The 24,382-nt window shown below is 34.8% G+C and overlaps 2 protein-coding genes across 6 annotated transcripts in view; one reads left to right on the top strand and one right to left on the bottom strand.

Moving 5' to 3' along the window:
* The first annotated feature begins 6 nt into the window (after positions 1–6).
* On the top strand, positions 7–3,932 carry LOC142983801 (beta-1,3-galactosyltransferase 5). The gene is made up of 2 exons (XM_076130869.1): positions 7–925; positions 2,143–3,932. Exons 1-2 carry the CDS (start codon positions 190–192, stop codon positions 2,415–2,417), a joined length of 1,011 nt encoding a protein of 336 aa, XP_075986984.1. The 5' UTR covers positions 7–189; the 3' UTR covers positions 2,418–3,932.
* A 123-nt stretch (positions 3,933–4,055) lies between these two features.
* LOC142983799 (facilitated trehalose transporter Tret1-like) overlaps positions 4,056–24,382 on the bottom strand; it is a 40,186-nt gene continuing 19,859 nt past the window's right edge. For 4 of the 5 annotated variants that reach the window (XM_076130865.1, XM_076130866.1, XM_076130867.1 and 1 more), the window contains exons 2-4: positions 13,983–14,039; positions 8,797–8,932; positions 4,056–6,873 (exon numbers count right to left, since the gene is read on the bottom strand). In XM_076130865.1, coding sequence (XP_075986980.1) covers positions 5,534–6,873; positions 8,797–8,932; positions 13,983–14,003 — 1,497 coding nt within the window. In that variant the 5' untranslated portion in view covers positions 14,004–14,039 and the 3' untranslated portion in view covers positions 4,056–5,533. Of the gene's footprint in view, positions 6,874–8,796; positions 8,933–11,019; positions 11,242–13,982; positions 14,040–24,382 lie in introns of those variants that run through there. The other variant, XM_076130868.1, reaches the window with a different exon arrangement.

The raw sequence follows: 24,382 nt of genomic DNA, 5'->3' as shown, positions 1-24,382 counted from the left end.
CGCACTGTCAGCAACAGGCAACACGTTATAGTGTTTCTGTTTATTTCTCGTCAAGTACAATAAAATATTATTTTACTGTCTTTTACGACTTATTTCTCAGTATATTTTTCTTTGCTTTATTGTGAACATTTCAAGTTATGTGTACATTGTGATAAACTAGTGAAAGAACTTTAAAACAAGCCTATTGATATGTCTGAGAGCCAACGTGAAAAGAACGAAATGTTAACTCTTCATAAAATATTATTCACCATTTGTTCGATTTCCTTATTGTATAAATATTATACGACTACAGTGCCCACTTTGGTACGGATTAAAGATGTGAAATTCAGTGTTCTCGGGCCTTATAATACGACGAAAATAGTCGTCGAGGATAACTACGATCAATTGATTGATATCAAGAATTTTGCCTTTAAAGTTAATCCACAGCCTTGTGAGAGCTATCCCACTGGATTATTATTAATGGTAATCGTGTCTTCGAACCCTAATAACCTGGAAAACCGTAAAATTATACGAAATACGTGGGGTCGAAACTTGGACTCTACGAAAGTGGTATTTTTATTAGGAGAATCGGAAAATGTAACTGTGTACAATCAAGTAAAAGACGAGAGTATGAAATACGGAGATATAGTGCAGGGTAACTTCATAGATGTGTACAGAAACATGACATATAAGCATGTGATGGGTTTGAAATGGGTGTCACACCATTGTCCTACTGCAAAGTATATTTTGAAAACTGATGATGATGTGGTGGTAAATTCTCACGAGCTGAGGAGGTTTTTAGCAAGGGAACTGTCTCCCTGGGGTGCTAGAGACTTGATTTCATGCCAAGTGTTGGAACATGCAAAGGCACAGAGGACAGAGAAGTCTAAATGGAGAGTGACAACTGAGGAGTATCCGTTGAAGTATTATCCTACTTATTGTGCAGGTTTGTTTGTTTATATAGTTAAATAGTAGAGTATTAGATATGGAAATATAATATTATATACTGGGTATTGTCAACAATTTAAGTAAAATTGAAATAAATTTTGTACAGATAGAAGTCCCCAAGCTGCACTTGGCCAGCATGGTGGATTCAAGGTCAACCTCTTCCTCTTTTTTAGAGGAGACCCTTGCTCTGCACTGTGGCTGTAATGTTCTTAATTTATTACCAGTGGAAGTTACAGGGACGAATGTAGGAGCTATTATTTTGTGTTAATTTTTCCTAGAACTAATCTAATCTATGAATGACTAAAAAAATTGTTTCTTTTTAAAGTGCCTTGTACATTTTTTAGTGACTCAAGTGTAGTATATTTTTTGACAATCTTATAATGATAATCTTAAGTGGATTAGTCACCAAGTACTTCATTTATTGACATTCACAAATGTTACAAAAAACCACCACTTATGGTAGAATGGGAAAACATAACTTGAAATGAAATGGGACTCATAAAAAATGTAACAAATGACTTGTTTATCTTATATAGGCTTTAGTGGGAATAGTGTAGCTTGCCAATGGTGAAAGAATTTTTTAAATTGGTCCAGTAGTTTCGGAGCCAATTCAATGCAAACAAACAAACAAAACATCAAACATTTCCTCTTTATAATATTAGTATAGATAAAGGTACAGCCTAGGATAAATAAATGAATGGTAATAAAAACAATCCTCTTACCATCATCTAAAGTTACAGAGTTTCATTATTATACCTGCTATGATTGATTATGAACTTTCATAGGATATATAATAATATTCCATTAAGGAAACTAATGAATATTAATTACTCAATACATTGACTAATTTAAATTACCAGTGTGGGAATTAGCTATATTAAAAACAGAGATTACCATGTTATAAAGTCTTATTACATGGACTTTAGATATTAGGTATGGTAAACTTTTGATGTAAACACACATATTCATTCATTTATTACTTTGGCTATTAGAGTAAAATCCTATACTGCTGTACTGAAAAAGTATGGAGATTATGAAATCCAATGATTTTGAAATTCTTGTAAAATGTTTATAAAATAAAGGGTATTTTGAATTTAATCAATGAAACCAGAGGTATCATTATCAACAGTTATGTACAATGCAACCCAAACCACAAAGGTAGTCAAACTCTTTTTACTAAAACATATAATTTATTCAAACCTTTTCTCGTTCCAGGTTGGGCGATACTCTACTCCCAAGACGTAGTTCCTCGGCTACTAAAAACAGCACAATCCACCCCATACTTCTGGATCGACGACGTCCACATTACAGGTGTATGTGCACAAAAGATCGGTGTTGCTCGTACAACGTTCACCAGTTTAATACTGACTCCTAACAAAGTGAATTTGCTTACTATGTTAGGGCCTGATTATGCTGGTCCGTTTATATTTGGGCCTCCAGATTTGAGCTCTGAAAGGATTAAAGAGATTTGGAAAGCTATTCCTGAATAATTTTAGATTTATATTGCCATCTATTATGTCATATTGTTACTGTCTCGCATATAATACAAGTAAAGGATAAAAGACCGACTCCTTCCGTGCCGCAGTGGTTTAGGTTGCCATGCCGCTGTCATTATGTCGGGAAGCTGTGGGTTCGATTTCCACACGGAACAATTGTTTGTGAAATCCACTAACAATTGTTTCGGGTCTAGTTGTCCCTCGTGTTCGTTGTTAGTATGTTTGTAAAAGTCCCCGCGATACAACCTGGTTCTTAGTGCGGGAGTTGTCTTTTAAAAAAAAGCTGAATATTGTTAGTTATCATAATCAATCTAGTATAAAAGCAGTTCGTGACGCGGTGGACTTCGCTCGTATTCACACTTTGGTATGTTTTAAGCCACTCAAAGGTTGAAAGTATGAAACAAAGCTTATGTTTCAGCCTGGATCCTTACTGTTTCCAAATCAACTTAGTGTATTTGTTGTTAAAGCGAAACAGAGTAGAAATAATGATTATAGTAAGAGAACTAACCTTTTTTGTAGTTATATGCGAGACATCTAGAATTCTAGAATATCTTTATTAGTGTTAAATGTGAGTTTCTATTTTAAGCCAAAGATTTAAAACAATTAGTCAATGTTGTTGCTTTATGTTTTTAGTTGTGTTATAGCATCAAGTTTATAATAATGTTCAAAATTGTAGATTATTAAGATTTCAAGTGTGTTTTTTAGTTTTTATAACACTTAGGGACGGTTCAAATCTGACGGAAGATGCGTCGGGCGTAGCCTAAATAGTATGGGATTCGCAAGGACGCATCATCGGTTGAGAGTTTTTCTATACATTTGTCTGTTCTGGCGTTACGCGACCGATAATACGCGACGCATGTTCCGTCATATATGAACCTTCCCTTAGAATTAAGTATATGTGATGTACAAAGCCTTTTCATTGAGTGAATGAAATTGATAAGATATTTTGTTACCCCACCAAAATAGGAATAAATGTGAGGTGCACTTCTATTAATACTTTTGCTTATGTCGACCTTATTATAATGTATTAAGACTTAATATTGTCCCGTCACTTGCTTGAAAAGCTAGCAAAATGTTATTTATGTTGTTTCGGCCTTTCTATGTGCCTTTAATATAGCTTAAGCCTATATTCATTATAAGATTATTAACATGTAAAATTGTTAAAAATAATGTATGTAGTTCTTACTTTCTTTTTGCTTGATATTTCGGCCGGGCTATTCTGGCCTTGACCGTAAATAAAATTATTGGATGTACGAAAAATATTGATGAATCAAAAATTCACATAATTTCATCGTCTTTCGTTACCTAGTTCCTATTTTTGCGAAGTTCATTAGTGTTTGTTTATTGTATGAAATAAATGTGTATTTTTTGTGTTAGATCCTAAAAATGTGCATTCCTTAATTTTATATTGACTTGCAATGTTATTTTGTTACCAAAATTTAAAGAAGGAAATCAACAATATCTGTTTTAAAAATGATTTTGTTTTATTAACGAGATCATTACCAATCCCTCCTGAAAGGTTGTTGTTAATTCATTCATTCTCATTCCATCATCATGATCAGCCAAGCCTTTTTTCTATGTTGGAGTCAGCTTCCAGTCTCACCGGTTGTTCACATTTCAATAAAACAAAAGTTAAAATTATAACAAATCTATTTATCTATTGCTTTGTACAATGTGCCTTATAACTAATGTTCGGTACTATTTGTACTTATGAAGGAGTCCATCCATTAGAATGTGAAAGCGGAGCGAAGCTCAGCAGAGCGCAATGAAGCAGACCACGAATCGACCAATCACAGTAACCTCATCATCATCACTCCATAACGCAGTGGTTTAGATCGCCACGCCATTACCATTGTGTTAGGATTTCGTGGGTTCGATTCCCACACGGAGCAATTATTTGTGCGATTCACAAATAATTGTTTCGGGTCTGGTCGTGCTTTGTGTCCGTTGTTTGTGTGTTTGGAAAAGTCCCCGCGACACAAAAGCAGTTGTTCATGCGGGAGTTGTCTTTTTAATTGAATGACAGTGGAAACATTGTCATTGTCGATTCGTAGTCTGCTATACTAAACTCTGCTGTGAACCGCTTCCGTGAAACAACTCTGAGCCTTACCAGAACAGTCACGGTAAAAATATGTACCTATAGTACCTATACACTCAGTCACATTTTCAATCGTACATTTTGTATGACTATTTCAAATGAATTATTGCTATTAGGCACCAATAAATAAGCAGTGAATGTATGTGTAAATTATTTTAATATTAATAAATTAATAAACAGTTTTAATGTTACTAATTTCATTGAAAAAAATACGTTTGAAAATGTGACTGTATTCATATTTTTGCTTTTGACAGACTATAAGTCTATACAAAGTTATTTAGCGCGTGTAACGTGCTATGTAATGGATAAACTCTTTCAATACATATATCATGTGGAATAAAATATTAGTGCTGGCAATAGCTGACAATATTTACACAAAATAAAATACTATTAATTACAATTGGCAATACTGACAATGTAAACATATTTTTGACGCTGACCATACTTACAATAAATTTATAATTTGTTGGTATTTGATTATTTAAATATTTAGCTAGATTGTTTAAAACTTGTCTTTTCTTCTTACACGTGTATATACCCCGTATATTATGTACACAGTTGTACATATACATAATAAATATCCGAAATCAACTTTATGGAATGTATGTATAGCTAATATTATCGCCATTGTGGAATGTTTGAACTTAAATAACTAGATAGTATACTTACATTAAGATTACCTGTCCATTGTCGGAAAGCGAGGCTGCAGAGTAAAACGGAAAAATATTAACTAGGTACTAGGACTGAGTGCACAAACCTCGGTTCTTTTCAATTGTTCAATACGATTGGTTAATATATTATTATGTAGATTGAAGCCTCGCTCTGTGTCAGTAGACAGGCAGCCTTAATGCTAACCAAATTATCATTATATTAAATGTCATCAAAGACTCGACAATTCGTAACAGCTTCGTGTTATTTTCAGTTATTATAATACTTATATTTGGTTCAAAAATCTTATCCTAATAGTGAGCTTAATTTTACAAAATCATCACAATGACTTAAATCTACGCATTTAGTTCACAACAACGACATCTTCCTTTAAAATAAGTTTCATCTGCGCTTCGGGGTCGTTGACCTTCTCTTTCTTACCCTTAAAACTATCTTCAATGTCCTGTAACGTCCTATCTTTAGTTTCAGGCAATAAAACATACATAATACTTAGGAACACTGTCAAAGTAGCTGAATAAACTAAATATGCACCTTCCACACCTACTGAAGAATACAAATAAGGAGCAGATTTCATCGAAACGACGAAAGATGGAGTCAAGAATGACGTAGAAAGAGTCGACCCTAAACTTCTATAAGCTAAAGGAAATACTTCACCACAAATAACCCAATTTAATGGCGCTAAACCTAAACAGAAAGATAAAGTATATAAAATCATTAAAGATATAGGAAGGATTTCTAACATCCATGGTGCCGTAAAAAGACCAGCTCTTCTTAAATATATGAATATAGATATCGCACTCATAGATAGAACAGTCATAACACCACTAGAGAATAGAATAGTCCTTCTTTTAAACGTTTTAAGTAAAAATATAGCGAGGAACGCACAAACAGTTCTTAATAAGTCTATCACAGTGAACTGCCAAGCGACGTCTTTTGGATCGTCTTTGTCTAAAACTACTTGGAGAATAATATTCCCGTAAGCGGCTACCATATGAGCTCCACCAAACTCAAAAACAATCAACATACTTATAGCTATAATGGCCGGTTTATAAAACTCTTTCTTCTTAAATATCTTAACGACATCGCCAATAGCTTCGAATATTTTCTTAAATACATTATTACAGACGTGATTTTCGGTGAATTCCTTTCGGTCTTCAGTACTTTCGAGTTTGTGTGCGTTGATCATGGCTTCTAATTCTTGTTGCTGTTCAGGCCCTTCACCTCGGACCCATTTGAAAGCTTTTTTAGCTTCTTCGTACTTTTTCTTGGAGACTAACCAGCTTGGGGATTCAGGAGACAGGCTGATAATGGCCATTGCTATAAGAGGGAAAAGAGCACAGACAGCTGCTGTCATCTTCCACGTGAGATGGGCTCCCCATAAGTGTGACAAGAATATTCCCATACCCAAAGAAATAGCAAAGGTACCTAAAAATGCTCCTCTGTATTTCGGATCGGTGTATTCTGCTACTAATATAGCTGCTAAAGGAGTTCGAAGGCCTAAAGCCAGTCCGTGCATAAGTCTCGCTAGTATGAACAGAGGGACGGAGTTTCCGAAGATGAAGACGATCCAGCCTAGAAGAGCTGGTAGCGTTGAGATGAGATGCGCCCTCTGGCGGCCGAACTTCGTCATCAGGACCGGTGATATTAAATTGCCGACGATACCCATCGCACCTACTACTGACGCTGAAAAGAAGAAAGGAAAAAATGTTAGAATGTCTTTATTTAAGGATCGTGCCAAGTAGCGTTCCTTGGTCTCTGTCTACAGTGTCTAACCCTATGGGAAATTATGTAATGGCGTGATAATTATATAGGTATGTATGAACGTCTTTATTTTAACAGTGCTTGTGGCGTTATAGGTAGTCAATGTGATCAACATAATCTAAACCTAAGTAATTGAGCAGGCATACTTGCCTACACAAAATGATTAACTGATAATTTATTTTGAAACTGAGTTCACATTTGTTTTTGATGTATTGTATGTGCTAATGTACCTACCTACACTAACTACTGTAATAACAACAATGGTTGTGACTTAAATAGGAACTAGTTATCTACCTAATAATATCTAAAAACTATTTACATGTTTTCAAAAACTTTAAATTAGACAGTTTTTATCGCTTCATAGCAATTAAACTTACTAGAGGTTAATTAAATTCGAAACGTCTAGTTAAAATTTAACCATTAATGTGTGCTTCTAAATTAAAAGAAACTTCTACATACAGTCAAAGATAGAAATCAGGTAAGAATAAAATTATAAAACTTGTAGTTAATACCTAAAATAATACCGCGTACAGAATAGGTAGTGCCTTTGTAAATGTCAACTGTAAATGCACTCAAAAACCAGTTAACACGTGCAAAATTGCGGAATAAGATTATTAAGAGAAACAGTGTATTGACACGGCAAAAATAGATATTTGCTAAGAAGTAGGTAAGTTAATTTTTGTTTGCTGTTTTTTAATACCAAAAGGTAAAACGGTATCCCTATTTCTAAGACTTTGGTATTCCTCCTATTCTTTAGGGCTTAGGGCATGCAAAGTCTTCAACCTACACGTGGTCAGTGTGATGGACTCAAGGCCTAACCCCTCCCTCATTCGGGAGAAGACCCTTGTTCTTTCGATTTCTGAACGGGTACTTATTCACAGGTTAGCCTAAAGAAAATTTAAAAGAAAAAATAATTAAAATAAGTTGTAATTAAATAGCTATAACACGATAATACTACTACCTACGATAAAATGTTCAATGAAACTTGCAATAGCCTTGGCCGTCAATTTACGAGAGTTCATTGCTGACCAATGATTTTTAATTAAAAATCCTATGTCATTGTTCTATGCAAATTGATGTAAACTCATCTATTTTCATCAAATACTATTTTAGTACCTACATACGCAATTGAAATTTTTTTAGTCTTTTCTCACATATGTTAGAATCTAATAAATCTTTTTTACTTCGTATTCAGATGTCTATTTGCGTAAATTATTAAAATACATTTTAGTGCTTGTTTTCAACAATTAAAACTGACTAAATTGTATTATTTGCATGCTCTCAGACGTGACATGGAGGTACGTCGGCTGCAAAAATGGCATGGCAACTTTATATTTTTAAACTGAATGAAAGCACTTAAAATTGTTTGTTATTAAGTGTTACATTTTGTTTTTTTAACTACAAGTTTTTTCTTGATAACATATTATTATTATGTACAGAACAAACCATTTCACGACGATGATGATGATAACAAGAAGGCGATGTTTACGATAGAGCGAAGCAGAGGAGAAAGTTTAGGATAGCTGGCCTCACATATGGGCTACAGCATGGAACAGAGGGCGAGGGAATAGACAAAAGTTTGAATAAGTATGTTCAGGGATTTTTTTTAGTTAAGCTTCGGTTGTGCTGGCCGACTGCATGGGAATTTGCATTCCTTCAAGAGCTATTTAAGTATCGAAAAGTGGACCTAAGTGTTGCTAAAGTATAAACTCCTGACCCCTTACGTAGCAAGCGAATACTTCTTCTCTTTATGTTATGAAGCTGGCTGTTGTTGCTTTTACACAAAGTAACTACCACTAGTACCTACTTATGATAGTTACTTTAGCTAAATTATTAATTACTTACCAATCCATGAAGTGTCATGATCAGTAAGCTTGAGGGGTCCATCGTCACTGTTGATCTGCGCGAACAGCACCGCTGGGAAGCCGTGAGCACATCCATGACCAGCTATGTTCAACGCTGCACCGCTCACCACAAAAGCCTGAAAAACACATTAATTTAAATATTAATATTGACTACTTGCGCTCACCGGCCGGTAAACGATCAGAGGGTGAAGCAAACTCTTGGCGCGGTCATTTTATTGACGGGTGACCGCATAGTGGCATTTGAACTTAGCACCTTCGTGCTCCGGAGGTTTTTGTCTATTAAGATAATAGTCGTTAAGCCATGTCAAAAGCCTTGCGGGCGGCTTGAACTACTTTGACTCTAGGTTGACCACAAACCATACGTTACTGCCTTAGCTTTGTTAAATGATTGATTATAATTAGTCGCCATACATTATGTAGGGATATCGAGGCTCCAGATTTGATTCTCAAACTTAGATTTTTCAAACAAAATAATGCCGGATCTTTGTCATTTCTATTTGAAAGATCATGATAATCATGTTTATTATGGATGCAGGTACTACATTAATAAATTACTAGACAAGGTATACCTTGGCCCTTCGAGCGATGAAGAAACAAGCGTGATTCTCTGGACCTCGTGATCAGTTTTTATACAGAGAACTGCATGCTCCATTGAACAGATAATAGATTTACTTTGTACAAAAATACGGAAGTATATGTTTACGCTATCCGCCGTACCATCGGTACTTGGTACTGATAGATGAGAACTATGGGTCTAAATTTAGACAGCCGTCATCAACTAAGATGACGGCTGTCTTAATTTACTTAGCCGTCACCGTACTGATTTTCTGTCATGTACGTTTATTAGTATATTGAAATAATACACTTTTTAGGCTTTAGCTTGCGTTTTCCAGAGTCGGACGCAATTATATTTTTTGAATGTTTAAGGGGGTCAGTAGAAGCTTATTTGCTTGTCCCCCGACTCCAACTCATTTCTCTTAGATGGCGGATGGGGGACAAGGGTGGCGACCCCACGAACTTCTTCCTTCAGTTGTCCCCTACAAATAAAAAAATTGCCTCCTCTGAAAAAGGCAATCCTAAATGGACGATAATTTATTAATTTTAATAGACGATATGTACTTTGGACCACTTTTTAACAATTTTCTCTGCACTGAACCGTTACCCTCTAATTACAATGACAAAAAGAGTTGCAAACTGCAAGCGGAAGAGACGAAAACAAATTAAAAGAAGGCTATTTCCACTGAACTGTAACTTAATTAGTTTCTCATTTCTTAGGAATTGGGTACCGATAAATTGCGATAAGTCATTACAAATTGAGAAAATTCAGCTGCCGGTTAAAATCCCTTGACACGTAAATGCATTGCCATAGGACATACTAATGAGCACGAGTGTCTTAATATAAGTACATTTAATGTGGGCGTACGTCCCACACCGCCGTGTTGTGGCTTCGCCCTTAGTCCTGTTTTCGGGAATGAAGAGCGTTTTTTTTTAACAGAAGTGATGAGATTTTCTTTGTTTCAGACATTGGTTGACAAAATGTATATAAATTATAACTACTTAGCTAGAAAATTACATATTTGTCAGAACGCTCAATGCTCCAAAAGTAAAGAAATAATATTGTATTTCACCGATTCGTCGTTCTGTTGACCGGAGTGATGCAATTGCAGTGCAGTTGTTTGTTGTTTTTTGTTAAGAAATGATAACGTATGTAATAATGACGTCAAATGACATTTTAGTACTTCGTTTGTTATTGGTTTTTATTTAATGAACTTGGGACGACTTTTATTACAATAAAATTATCTTTTAATATGATTTGACACATTACTGTTGCACACACGTGCTAGTCTTTTCCCGAAATGTTATTTTATGACAAAGTCATTTAAAGAGGCCCCACTAATATGGCACATTGCTGAAGGCTTTGCATTACCTACTGTTTATATTCTCTCATAATTCTCAGGCATATAAAGATGTTATAGCAAGTAATTATAGCTTTAAAACACACGTAACTTTAATATGTGATTCGTGTAATGCTTTAGGTTTGAACATTTGACGGGAGGCGTATCCAAACATTTGACTATCCTAGTGCCCGAATAGAAAGAAAGAGAATAGTCTATTTTACGCCGAATCATTTTTTTGATCATAAAATTTAATATCAAACGGTGCTTTTTCTAAAAAAAATACAAACAAAATTAATAATCCATACCTGTTGCAACCGGCCCATTTTTGTGTTTTTCAGAAGCGCCAACAATTCCGAAATTAAAACAACAGACAGACGAGTAAACTGTTACATGATAAATCCCGCCATGCATCTATTCACATGTAGAAGTCACCAAAAATACACTTTTTACTTGGAGGGGTTAAAAACTAGCAATATTTATGTAAAACTTTCGTGTCGTGTGCGCGTCGATCGAGAATTTTGTAACGAAATGAAATTGTCAGTGAATCGAATTAAGTTATGAAAGTGAATTCTGCTGTGATTTCGTTTTATGTGTATCGGATTTTAGCTGAGGTTTGTATATTTTTATACTATTTCAATTCATTCATTAATTTGTATATTTTTATAAATAAAATGACACCGCCTGTGCGACAGACGGTATTTTGTTATAACGAGCTAATGTCTGAAGCTTCGTGTCGGTTTTTATGCATCAATATCAAAAATATCCCTTGTTCTACGATAGCCACATTAAAAAAGAAGGCTTTAGTGTATATTTCGTGCCTTACGAAATCGGAGCTTTCTTTTCAACGTGAGTGAAACTGCAAGACACAGCTAATAAAGGGGACACTACAATGCCAAAGGTATTATTCTCTCCTAATCAACCTAGCTTAGGAGACGGTAAAATGGATTTTATACTGTTTTTTTTTATTTCGGAATTGTAAATAATAGTGATTAATATAGAACAGTACAATTAAGGCGAACTTGCATGATTTTTTATTTTTTTTAACATGTCGTTTGAATCTGGTTGCACCGGTCTTTGCAATTCTGAGTCAGCTGATAACAGTTGCAAAATTTATATAATTAATTATTCAGTGCATAATGGACTTCTGATCTCTTTTTTTATTGGCAATACTGGGAAATCCCACAGTACTTAATAAGACATACAAGGAACCTTTTAACAACCACTTGATTACTGTTAAGCTTCGCTACTTCTGTTAAAGATATATTATGATTCTGCGATGAACGTTATAGCTATAAGAAAAATCAAAGATAAAGTAAACGAGAACGCCTTCCCTTGTGCGACACGAAAAATAAAATAATTTTTACAAAGTGCAGGTTTGTTTTGTACCTATGCGTAATTAAGTACAACTATGATTGACACATGTATGATTGAATTATGTACTTTCAGAATATCTCACTCTATATTTTGACTAGAAAAAGATGTCTATCGAAAAAAAAAGAAAGAACAATCAATGATATGATATTTGAATGAAGAAAAAATAAACATACTGATGATCAAGCTATTTCGAATGTTTGCATCAAATATGCAGTGTCACTGCTTTATAGTTTGATACTTTTATAGTTTGATTTCATCAGCGCATATTTAAATTAACGTCATAGTATAGGGTACTCCACTATGTATCTGGTTTTGCTATGTCATGTTCATCTGAACGATCAAATAAATGTACTTACTTCGAAAATTTATATTAAATCCTACTATATTGATGACAAAAATTAGTCCTAAGTCCATAGTTACACGAAATCTTCCTCCAGGACTATTAATTTAAAAGAGTCTCTCATAGTAATATACCCTTCTGGGTAATGCAAAGTAGCCCTTACTGTTGACCCTACCCTGAGTCATCTTCTTCAAGATCTTCTCATATCCTCATTATAGTTAAGTTTCAGTAGGTACTGCACATATTATTGTGAATATCTAAGATTCAGCTCTAAATTTTATATAGTGGATTGAAAGAGATCTAGGAGGTAGGTATAATACCTTCCAAAAGACTGTTACAAGCCTGAAAAATACAGCGCAAATGAAACTACGGAAGTCAACCATATTGAAGCAAAAAACTCGATAACAAAGCAATCGAATCCGATGGGAATTTTAATAAAAATATACAAATAAAAAATGTTACTATTCTTAGTAAAGAATTTTTATTTGTAACGCAAAAAATGAATTGTTCACGCAAAACGAATCCTAACGAAATCGAATTTGTAATAACAGTTTTTTGGGATCTGCTTGAAAAAATGTGCTCCTAGAAATAGGTATTATATAAAATGTTTACTAACGTTTTTGTATCAATGCGTGTCTATTTAAAGCAGCGTGGTTGATTGTTGCTACGAAATATAAAAAGCTTTACATGCTCTTATTTAGATTACGTCAAATATTATTATGTCAAATATATATTAATATGTTTTCAAAGATTGTTGGTAGACACAAATTTAAAGAAAATTGGCATAGGTATAGCATAATCCCTACCCTAGGACACAGAATGGTCAGAAAAGCCTGCGATAGTTTTGTTCTGAACAACTACAGAATATTTACAACCTAATCACATCACTTTAAACTGATTTCTGCCTCACTTGCACTTGGTTTGTACCAAGGGTCTCCCCGCGAAAGATGGGAGAGGCCTTGTGTCCACCACCACCATTTTACACATTAAAACTATTCTGTTTAAATCCATCACTGACATTTGATATTTGAAACTGGGCCTCTTAATATGGATAGAAAAAACATCACTCAAATAGTAGACTCTCTCTTATTCCTTGCATTTCGGAATCAACCGATCTTGATCACTTTACATTAGATGCACAAGTCTTGTCATATAATATCTTCACATACACTTAATGTTGCTCACGTATTTGTAAACTTATACTTCTGTAGACAAAGACAACTCCCGCACTAAGAATTGCTCATGTCGCGGGGACTTTAACGAACATACAAACAACAGACACAAAGTACAACCGGTCCCGAAACAACTATTTGTGGATTGCACAAAATTAAATAATTGTCCCACGTGGGAATCGAACCCACTGAACACCATATGTACAGTGATTCAATATTTAGAATAGAATAGAATTTTTATTTTCATATTAAAATTACAACATTGAGCACTTTGACTGCTTAAAATGAACTGTAGATTCTGTATCTATCCGTAGGGCAAGGTCGATTCTCAAACGAGACCTCATAAAGTCGGAAGTTTTGTTATAAAATAATGTATATTTACCTGCTTTATAAAAGGCTTCATCGCTGCGTGTCTTCATACAGAAGATCGAGTCTGCAACTAAAACAATAATATGTTAGTTTAATATGACATAAGTATAACTATCTTTGTCTACTAGTACGTTTATATGTTACTGATAAAACATTAAACCATAGTTAAAAGTTAATAACCCGATTTATAAATAGAAGAATGACCTCAAGCACAGGTACTGCCCGCGCCTTTGTCCGCGTGAAGATATTTCACGGGATAAAAATAATCCTGTGTGTAATCCAGGTTATAAAGTACCTTTGAAGTGTGTACTTAATTTGATCAAAATCTGTTTCGTAGTTTGGGTATCAAATTTTTGATTGAATACCAAAAATCTATCCACACTTTCTCAATACTAAGATAAATCTTAATAAAACCTTACGAGCGGTAGTTAGTTAATTTTACTCGTTGGAAACAAATAGACAAGTTACATACATAACACTGCTCACTGCTTTTATACCCAACAAGCTGTTTATTAAAAGTACTATTTCTATCAAAACACTGCAACAACATGTCTTTACAAAACAAATAACACAAAAAGTAATATAATTAAATTGTTACTGGTTTTCATGAGAATTAACATTAACAATAAGATATTAGACGAGGCGGCACCCGCGGTGTCACTTAACTATCGTTTAAGCGAGTTTAGTGACGCTTATGTCTCGCTTGGATGATTTAAGCGATGCTTAAAAATTAGCTCATGACGTGAGCAAATAAAATTCGTCGCAAAAAATGGCAACACGTCTGTAACTTTTTAAAGATCATAAATATCAATGATACGGAAACTATGCCTATTAAAAATCCTACTAATATTATAAATGCGAAAGTTTGTGAGAATGTATGTATGTATGGATGTTTGTTACTCTTTCACGCGAATTCTACTGAACCGATTACGATGAAATTTGGAATATACAGCTGAATGTAGCTGAAGACCCAGAATAACACATAGGTTACTTTTTATCCCGGAGTTTCTGAGGAATCGGGATTTACACGGGAAGAGTTTACACGCGGACGAAGTAGTGGGCGGCCTCTATATAATAAGAAAAATAATAACATAATTTCCCATTCTTTAAAGTCTTATGTGAAATAGAGCATACGATCTTGACAACGATTTGCTTAAGCTTTATTTCTCTCAAATTTACCGAATTACAAATCCAGCATTAATGTAAAAAAATGGATTAAAAATTCGCACATAAGTTTTCAGAATTCATACACGCAATTTAAATAGATTTTTTAGTTTCTAGATTAAAAAATCTGTACCTATTTAATAAAAGCAAAACAGGTATTTTGTTTAAAACAACGTTAAAAAATATGATGCAAGAATTTTTTCTCAAAATAAAAATGGTTATGAAATGTAAATTAATTTTGGAAGGATTACATAAATCTATGTTGTTTTGTTTCTAATTGCAGTACAATTAATTAACAAAATGTTGTTCTCTCATACACCTGTTATTTATAATCTCGTACTTGCAAAGTACGTATTTAGTGTTTGTGAAAATCTAAACTGTATAATTTTCTTTTGGTCACGTACGATGAGTCTCGCTACGAATTTTCTTAGAGATGTTTATAATGAAACTTTTCACATTAAATTATATAAAATCAAAATAGCGCTTTACTCTACAGTTGTAACTGATCGAGTAACGATAGTTTGACATTTAAAATGTACTGCCAAAATAGGTCAGACGGAGCTCAGTAGAGGCGCTAAACAGATTTTCGAGTAAAATTTCTCGATAGCTAGCCAGTTGTCGGTAGTCGATAGCAGAAGAGAATCGAGCTTAGGAGTATACCATTAGTAACATACTCTGTTCTTTTGTTTCATTCTCAGTGACACCTAGCTTTACGCGCACATATTATGTTTGATTACTATATTTATAAGAATTTTATTCTGCTACAGAAAGTTTATTTTAAACACCCCTAAAACACCCCTAACATTGTCATACACAAAAGGGTGATAAAAAATCGACAAACTTGTGTAGTTTATTTTTTATCACTCACAGCCACGTGTATACAGTTCCCAGTCTCCGGAAGAACATAATAGTAAGAACTACGCACTTGTCCGAAGGGTATCGTAAATTAAATCAACAGGTACAGAGCAATAGGTATTGTAAATACCTAGGACAATAGGCGCTGTTTGTACCCTCTTACAAAACCTTGAAGTGATTTCCGTAACGACCGTTCAGAGCTTATCGTTATGAATCATTGATAAACGTGTATTGCTCTAAAATGAGACTTTTTTGACTAAATTTTACTAATACAGGGCGGAATACCATGGTCGGCATGGAGGAAAACTACCTAAAATATTGAGAATCTCTTGATTCAAGTTTTGAAACTATCGCGGTTTCTACACATACCTAGTACAAAATTGCAAACGGGTTGTCAACGCGATGAGAATTATTTTTTTTCTATACCTTTTTTGCTGCTCAACGTTTCGATCGAATATCGAAATAAGGTATCTTCAACCCAAAAATTTCAGACCTGTTAGCAATTTTGTATTAAAAATACCTTGATTTATTCAAAAGAGTCATAATGTGTTTAACTAGTTTACTGTCCCACTGCTAGACAAAGGTTTTCGAGCGGTTAGACCTAGAGTCCAATCATACTTTAATTATTTTTGAAATAGATGTATTTAACTTGCATTCACAGATTTTTGATAAAGGATCTGAAAATGAACCAGTAAAAAATGGCATAAAGGTTGCTTAACCTTATTAGCCATCAAACGTCTGGTAGCCATTAAACGTCTTTGTTAATCATCATCATCGTAACTAATTGATTGGTATTTTTACGACGGCATCGATTTCCTGCACTTTGATTGTCAATTATAATACTATATATCACGATCTATTCATAAAACCTAATTAAAATGTATTGGAAATAAGTTTTCCAAAGATATACTTCCTTCTGATATTATAAATGCAAAAGTTTGTGAGGATTTATAGACAAATTCTTTCGCGCGACTCTGTCGGTGTAGACTATAGTTATATGATTTATTGCATAGTTCCCATTCCCGTAAGATTTTTGAGATAAAAAGTATCCTACGTTACTATTTGTATTGCAAACTATCTTCATACAACATTTCATTTAAATTTTTTTAGTGATTTAGACATGGAAAAGGGACCGAGATACCTACTTTCATTTACGACAGGTGCTGATAATAAGATAAGTGGTGTTCTTTGGCCTCTGCCTACCGATATGGGAAAAGGTCGTAATTTTATGTACTGTACAGCTGTTTCACGCAAAAACTAATAAACTGATTTTAGTGTTTGGCACACAAAGAGTTCGATACTTGCCTTTAACCATGGGACACACTTCCACTTTGATAAATATGTAAAAAGGTGGGATCTTGTATTCAGTCAAATAATGCAAAGCTGCTAAGTTAATTTAATAAGATTGCTAATACTATGAAAGCCGATACATAATCAGCAATGGTTAAACCGGAAAGTCTTTAAAGATAAACAAATGCAAAAGTAGTACTAACTCGTGACTAATTTAACATAAATCTTGGATACTCTGTTATAGGCAAGTTATAATCAATAAACAAAGGGATATTATCGTTGTAACTAGCAATTACATGTTTATAAGTTAAATGTTTTATGACGATATTTTGAATAATTTGCTATTAATTTATTTCCTGTATTGATGTCAATAATCTACAATATAAAATGAATCGCAAAATTTTTTTGCTAAGCACAAATCTCGGGAGCAGTTGAACAGATTACGGAAAGGTTCTCACGGAGAGAAGAAAATACAAAGAAAATATAAGATTTTAAGCGTTACGAAGTTCGCCAGGTCAGCTACTTAAGCATAAAGATTTAGATATAAAAGTCTAACCTAAGTCTGTTTTATTTCTGGGCAACAGTCACCCGAGCGAGAGAGGGTTAGGCCTTAAGTCCACCACTTTGCGCTCAAGAATTGTGTTAAAGAACTAACTTCGAAAAGTCAAACTCGGCTATCACTGCTCTTTCTATTGAAGTCTTTCAAGAGAACTCTGTCAGGTCAAGAATTGTGTTAACAGTCGGGAATATTATAATTACTTATAATTGTTTAATGTGTCTTCTCTTGCTTTATTACCATCCATTCATCTTGTTATACAGGACCGCCGGGTACTACAAACGAGTAATTATTGACTCATTTCAATGAATAAATATTTAAGATTGTTGAAGATATCGATAAAATATAGCTCTGCGATCAAAACAATGTATTATTAATTACTTTACCTCATATTGTAATAAACCTCCTCGCCACGTTTGTCTGTCTGTTTGCAAAAAAAAAAATCTTACACGTTTAATAGATAATGTGATTCTCGAGGAAGGTTTAAGTGTATAATTTGCTACCCCTGGGCCCGGTCGAAGTCAGGGCGGGCCGGTGTTATTTTACAACAAAACAACTAGTGATATCAAACTGAACCAGTTTGATATCACTAGCCCGGTGGGGTGGACAACTGACACTACGAACGAGTGGTCAGGCGCAGCACAAACGGTTTTGAGTGTTCTCCGAAGAACGGAAGTTTACAACCTCGACTTCCTAACTTCTAGGCAATCACTAAAAGCAATTCTTAGCAGAAAAAGATTTTTAATCCGAACTGGGGTTCAAACTTCCAAGACCTCTGCACAGCAATCGCATACACTGTCTACAACAGAGGCAGTCAAGTAAAACAAAGTAGTAGCTAAAACGATTGCATATTCATTGCGATTTAAAACATCGTGACTTCACAACGCAGGTTTAAATGTACAGTTTCAATCAGTTCCTAGGAGTAACAACGTGATTGTTAACACGACATCTACTTGTATTTAAATAACAAGACGACTAATTACAATGACTCATTGTCAACATTTCTTTAATGTTAAGCTACGTCCGGTGAGGTTGGTTCCAAGATGAGTGATCGATTAAACTAATCAATTATTATAATCAACCCTTTTAACGTACTGATCGCACCGCTACGAAATATTGAAATTTGAGCCTTGCTTTCTTGAATTTTTTTGGAAGATCATGAGTAATATCTAATTTATCAAGCTCAAAGTACTTATCTACTATAAAAAAACAGTATAGGTAACAAGTATCATTACCTCTCTGCACTCTTTTACGGCTTAAATGTTTGTGCGATTTGGATGAAAATTGACAATGCTACTATAAGGAAAGCATTATGTTTCTTATACCCGAAAGTGTAGACTTAGATACACGCACATTTCGCCATTTACAATGATAGCCCATAATAGGGGCGTGTCACTTAGCCAAACTCCTGGCTACTATAGAAATATTCTAAATTAAATTACAAAAGACCAATAGTACTCGACTGAGAAATCGAACCCGAGACCTCATAAAAAGCTGACCGACCGCATCACAGTGGCAATCATAAGGAAAAGTAGAGAAAAAATCACGCAATCAATATCGGTAAATGTTTGATATAACAATCGTAATCCAATTGACCAACTCAATGGTTAACATGCTGGGTTGTTCTGGTTGCCCAACCCAGCAACCAGACTGACCTTAAGAACGGCACATGTAGTGTAGAATTACAATCAACAACCACTTGTTATTTGCGACTTGAAGTAAACAATGGATGCTTGCGAAATTGTAATGCATTTTTTTATACTGATACATGGTTTTTTCAGGGTTGCGTAAAGAATTTTAAACTTATTTATTAACAACAGTTTACTAACAAAGAGTTAAATATAAATAATATAATAAATATCATTGGACAACTCACACACGGTCATTTGATTCCAAACTAAGCAGAGCTTGTAAAATGGTAACCAAATAACTGACAAACATACCTAAATACTTCTAAATACATAATTATATAGATAATTTCACAACCAGGCTTAGAACAAATACTCGTGCTCGTCACACAAATATTTGTCCCGGGTGGGATTGGAACCCACCACTCGCGGCGGTACGGTTTTACGGCGAGGTGACCACTTTAACCACTACGCCAAACGTGCAGTTGAATAGTAATACATGTTTTCGAGCCGGGCGGTAAAATCGAAAAGATACGTGTGGAAAACGTTAGGGAATCGTAACGCCTTCAATAGAATAGAAGAATATAAACTGAATTCAATTGAGACAAACGGACAGGTGCCTAATGAGAATCCAATCATTGCTGAAGCTTATCAGCAAAATTTTTATATATATTTTGATAGGATCTTCATAAGCAGGTGTCTGATAGTTTAAATAAGAGATAACCAATGTTACTTTTTAGCGAGAAACAGCTACTTAATAACATAAACTTCTAACTAAACACTTGCATATTTTCTGTTCTGAATTGTAAGACCAAAACATCTGTGTCTTAGAATTCTGACTCTGTCTTCATAAAAAGTAATCACGAAAGAGTTTATTTCCAACGGATTTTTTGCAATTCGACATAGATTACGGTGGATGTGATCGCAATCGATATTAAATAGTAAAGCTACGGAACCTTAAGTAGTTGCGTTTTGAACAAACCATTAATACTACGTAAGTTAATAGACACGCAATAGTTGACTGAGTCACTTGTATCATCATATGAACTTAACGATGCCACTGAATATTCCAGAATGATAAATGAATTAACACAATAAATGCGCTAAATGGGTAGTAAATGCCAGTAGGTAAAGCAACCTTTGGCGCAGATATTGCGTAGATGGCTGACCGAAAACCAAAATATGGTTTGATTTTGTTTGGAAGATGGTATTCCAATTATGTATTGCACTGTTGTATAAGAGGAGGTCGTGGCTTAGTTAACAATAGCCGCACTGATCGATCTCTGAGGTTAAGCCACGCTTGCCGAGGTTGTTCTGTGCATGGCTGACCATCTTATACGTATCGAGTTCCTCCGTGTTTCGGTAGGCACGTTAAATTGTGAGTCCCTGTCATTTTCGAAGATCTTAGACAGTCGTTAACAGTGGCCAGAAGCTTGAAAGTCTGACATCCAGTCTTGCTGAAGTCTTTATCCCAGGTAACTGGGTTGTGGAGGTCAGATAGGCAGTCGCTCCATGTAAAAACACTGGTATCGAGCTGCATCCGGTGAGACTGGTAGCCGAGTTCAAAATAGTTTGGAACAAATGCTAAGCTAATATACTGTTGTATAAAAGGCAGTGTCAGAGTGATAAGTAAAGCGATTATTTACAAACGGTATATCAAGTATCAAGAATTTGACATTGATTTACTGCAAGAATAGTACAGGGCGCCCGCTAGAGGCGCTTGACAGATTTTCTCTCAAGATACCTCGATAGCCAACTGGTTTTTCATATTCGATACAGTTAGATAAAAGGAGAATGAATGGAAAATGGGATCGAGTGACCCCCGGTTTCTGAGTACATTTAGCGGTAGTTTATCTATTCAATAGCATTTTTTATATGATTTTTAACGCTATTAAATAGATAAACTACCGCTAAATTTACCTCAGAAAACGGGGGTGAGTGAGAGAGACGAAACATAGGACGATATGAAACGGTCAAAATTCAAGAACTAAATTTAAAAAACCAGGAAACTATAATTGTTTTTGATTACTAGTCTACAAGTTATTAGGTTGAGGATGCAATATATCAATGACTATTTATACGTGTATATCGTGGGCTGAATACAATGTAGTTATATATTTAAGTATGTGTAATTAAAACAAACGTTTTGGAATCTATCGTTAATAGATTTGGCCTGATCTTAATTTTTACGCACGCTGTTTTTTCTATTGTTATTTTGTAAAACAGTAATTTAAATGCTTCCGTGTTATTTAATTATTTTTTCAGAGTACAGTATCAAGCAACTTTTAATTCCTGGTATTTGTCTACTGAGCATGCCCGGTAAATACCAGACATGCTCGGTAAATGGGCATGGTAGGTATACTAGAAATTGGAAGTTTCAAGTCATTGTGTCAATTAAACTTTCAATAAGAAAAGCTTAATTTTAGTTCGCAAGGAAATCAAATCAAAATAATTAAGTATGGCTTGAAAGCTAGTTGGATGTCTTTTTCGAAATAAGTGTTGTGTGACGAATTCTTTTCTATTTTGATTGCTAGCTCGCCCGCTTACCTATAGCGAATTCTTACTACCATCGAACCGACTATCAAAAAAGTTTTTATTTAGTTAGCTCAACCTGGTGTCAAAGTCATTTCAGCCACTGAAATGGCTTAGCAATTGTTATCCTAGTAAACAATAACCTGGTCCGACATTTTACGTCCCTCCGAAGCACGGAGACTTTCAATACAAATGCCACTAACTATGATTTAATTGTAAATGCCCAATAAACGCTTTGAAATAACTACTTTATAGGAAATCGCAGGCGTTAATTTGCGTTGTTCATTGCTTGAATGGTGAATATTGGTGAATCGTTGGGCGGAAATGTGCTCGCCGATTGATCGTAATGTAATCGGTTGTCGATTTATATTCATTGGCTTGTGACGAGACGAAATGACGACATCTACAGAACAGCCATATAGCTTCACGCTTAATGCTAGGAGCGCTCACCGGTCGGCCCCCAATCGGGGGTTAAGCAATTGTAGTACGGAGATTTAAAGATGGGTGGTCGCATAGTGCAATTTGGGCTGAGCGTATCCGTGCTTCGGAGGGCGCGTAACGAGTTTCGAGCTGCTTGAACAACTTTGATATAAGGTTGTCCATCATACCATTTGATATGTCACCATTTATTAAATTAGATTATTTAATTCGTACAAAATTTTTTTTTAGGTATGATATAGTAATTATCCTTTAAAGAACTGGTAACAGCACACTCCCAAGTCTTAATAGGTAAGGTTTGCATGGTATCTTTAAGTTTTGCGTTAATAAAGCCAGAATTACAATATATTTCTATACATAGGATCAAGACGAGTACAGCAGATCTCCAGGCTCCTTCCTCTAGAGAAGTAGTAAGTTAGTAAAGGAGAATGTTCCAAATTTACGCAAGTAAAACCAGGGGGGTTCCACTCCGCAGAGTAGGTATGATCGGCCGCCGGGCCGCATATGCGGCCTATCTCAGTAGGTTGCCACTCGGCGCGCTCGCTGACCGCGTCGCGCGATTTAGTGCTAGCTACACTTATCTATTTTCTTAATCTGTTTTCTGTTTAAATAAAAAAAATGTCAACTAAACAACAAAAATCCCGTAAACAAGCTAAAAGATACTGTAGTGTTTATGTGTGAACAAAGACAATACGGAATCGAAAATATCATAATAATATAATAAATATATAAATATCATTTTTTAATATCGTCGGCGCAATCCACGGAATACCTATTAAAAAAGTGGCGGCGGCCAATCGTTCGTTCTATTCGCTTCTTTGATTTTACCTATAGTAAAGTTATGTTGCGTGTTAGTAAAGCTACCTATATTTATTTAATGGCCAGACAGCAATACAATTATAATTTTATTTTATAATGGTTAATGGGTTTTTCAGACACTATTAGGAACAGATTAACATGTTTTGAAGTATTGTATTTGCATAGGTACACACTGTTCTCTTTATTGATTTAATTTAATATTTATATCGACTAGTGATAACCCTGTGTTCCGGCGGTGAAACCGGAGACGCGCGGCGATACCCAATGGACTATGAACGCTCGCGCAGCGCGATAAGTTTCAATTTCGTGTGGCAGTCGTTATTGTAGGTAATTTTTTATGCCTAAACTTCACTTTTGTTCGGAAGTGGACCTTCTGTACGGTAGTACTATTACTTATTCTGTGGTAAAACCCAGGACCATTGCAAGCAAAATGTGCCTCAAATAAAACGAGTCTCGGGTTTAATTTCGGGCGGGCCAGATAACATTGAGCTGTAGCCAAAAAAGGGCGGCCTCTTATTATTTATGTCGTAAATAATAAAAATATGTTTCCAGTTAAGTTACCTAATTTTAAATTCTATAAAATTAACTCCCGTCTAGTATCCAGGCATCTATTTCCACTATAGCAACGTTTTTTTGTACCTCTTACTTTACGATAGAAGGTTAGTTCATACCTTGCCCGGAAATAACCTCTTTTTAAAGAAAAGGTTACAGATAGGTCCTCGATATCACCTAGGTATTAACCAAGACCTAGATAATAAAAGCATAAACTACAAGTATGATAATGACCCGTTTATTCGAAAGATCAATTAGCACGATTACTAAACACTGTGTTTATTGTTCATCGGTTCAAGAACAATAATTATCTAAGACGCATCTACTACTACTTAGGTATTGAAAGTCTAATTAAATTATCACTTTTTTACTTGATTATAGATTTGATAATGGACGTAATTAATGATTAATTAGCTGCATGGTACGCTTTACATTGTAACTATCTTATCTCAAGTCTCTCTCAAGTATCTCAGTTGACAGTTAGTGTACGGCAAATTGATGGTCACTATGCAGTACACTGCTACTTTGACGTAACGTGTTAATTAGTATATTCTAAGGGAGAAAACAATGAACAGCATA

The sequence above is a fragment of the Anticarsia gemmatalis genome, chromosome 25 (assembly GCF_050436995.1).
Source record: "Anticarsia gemmatalis isolate Benzon Research Colony breed Stoneville strain chromosome 25, ilAntGemm2 primary, whole genome shotgun sequence".
Classification (NCBI taxonomy): Eukaryota; Metazoa; Arthropoda; class Insecta; order Lepidoptera; family Erebidae; genus Anticarsia; species Anticarsia gemmatalis.
The sequence above is the reverse complement of the archived record's forward strand: the minus strand, read 5'-3'. Positions and strand labels throughout refer to the sequence as shown.

What these genes read in the sequence shown, in the direction of transcription:
- LOC142983801 (XM_076130869.1), top strand. Translation starts at nt 190, where the DNA reads ATGTCTGAGAGCCAACGTGAAAAGAACGAAATGTTAACTCTTCATAAA. An exon ending in TTATCCTACTTATTGTGCAG is followed by an intron (nt 926 to 2,142) that starts GTTTGTTTGTTT and finishes TTCTCGTTCCAG; the next exon opens with GTTGGGCGATACTCTACTCC.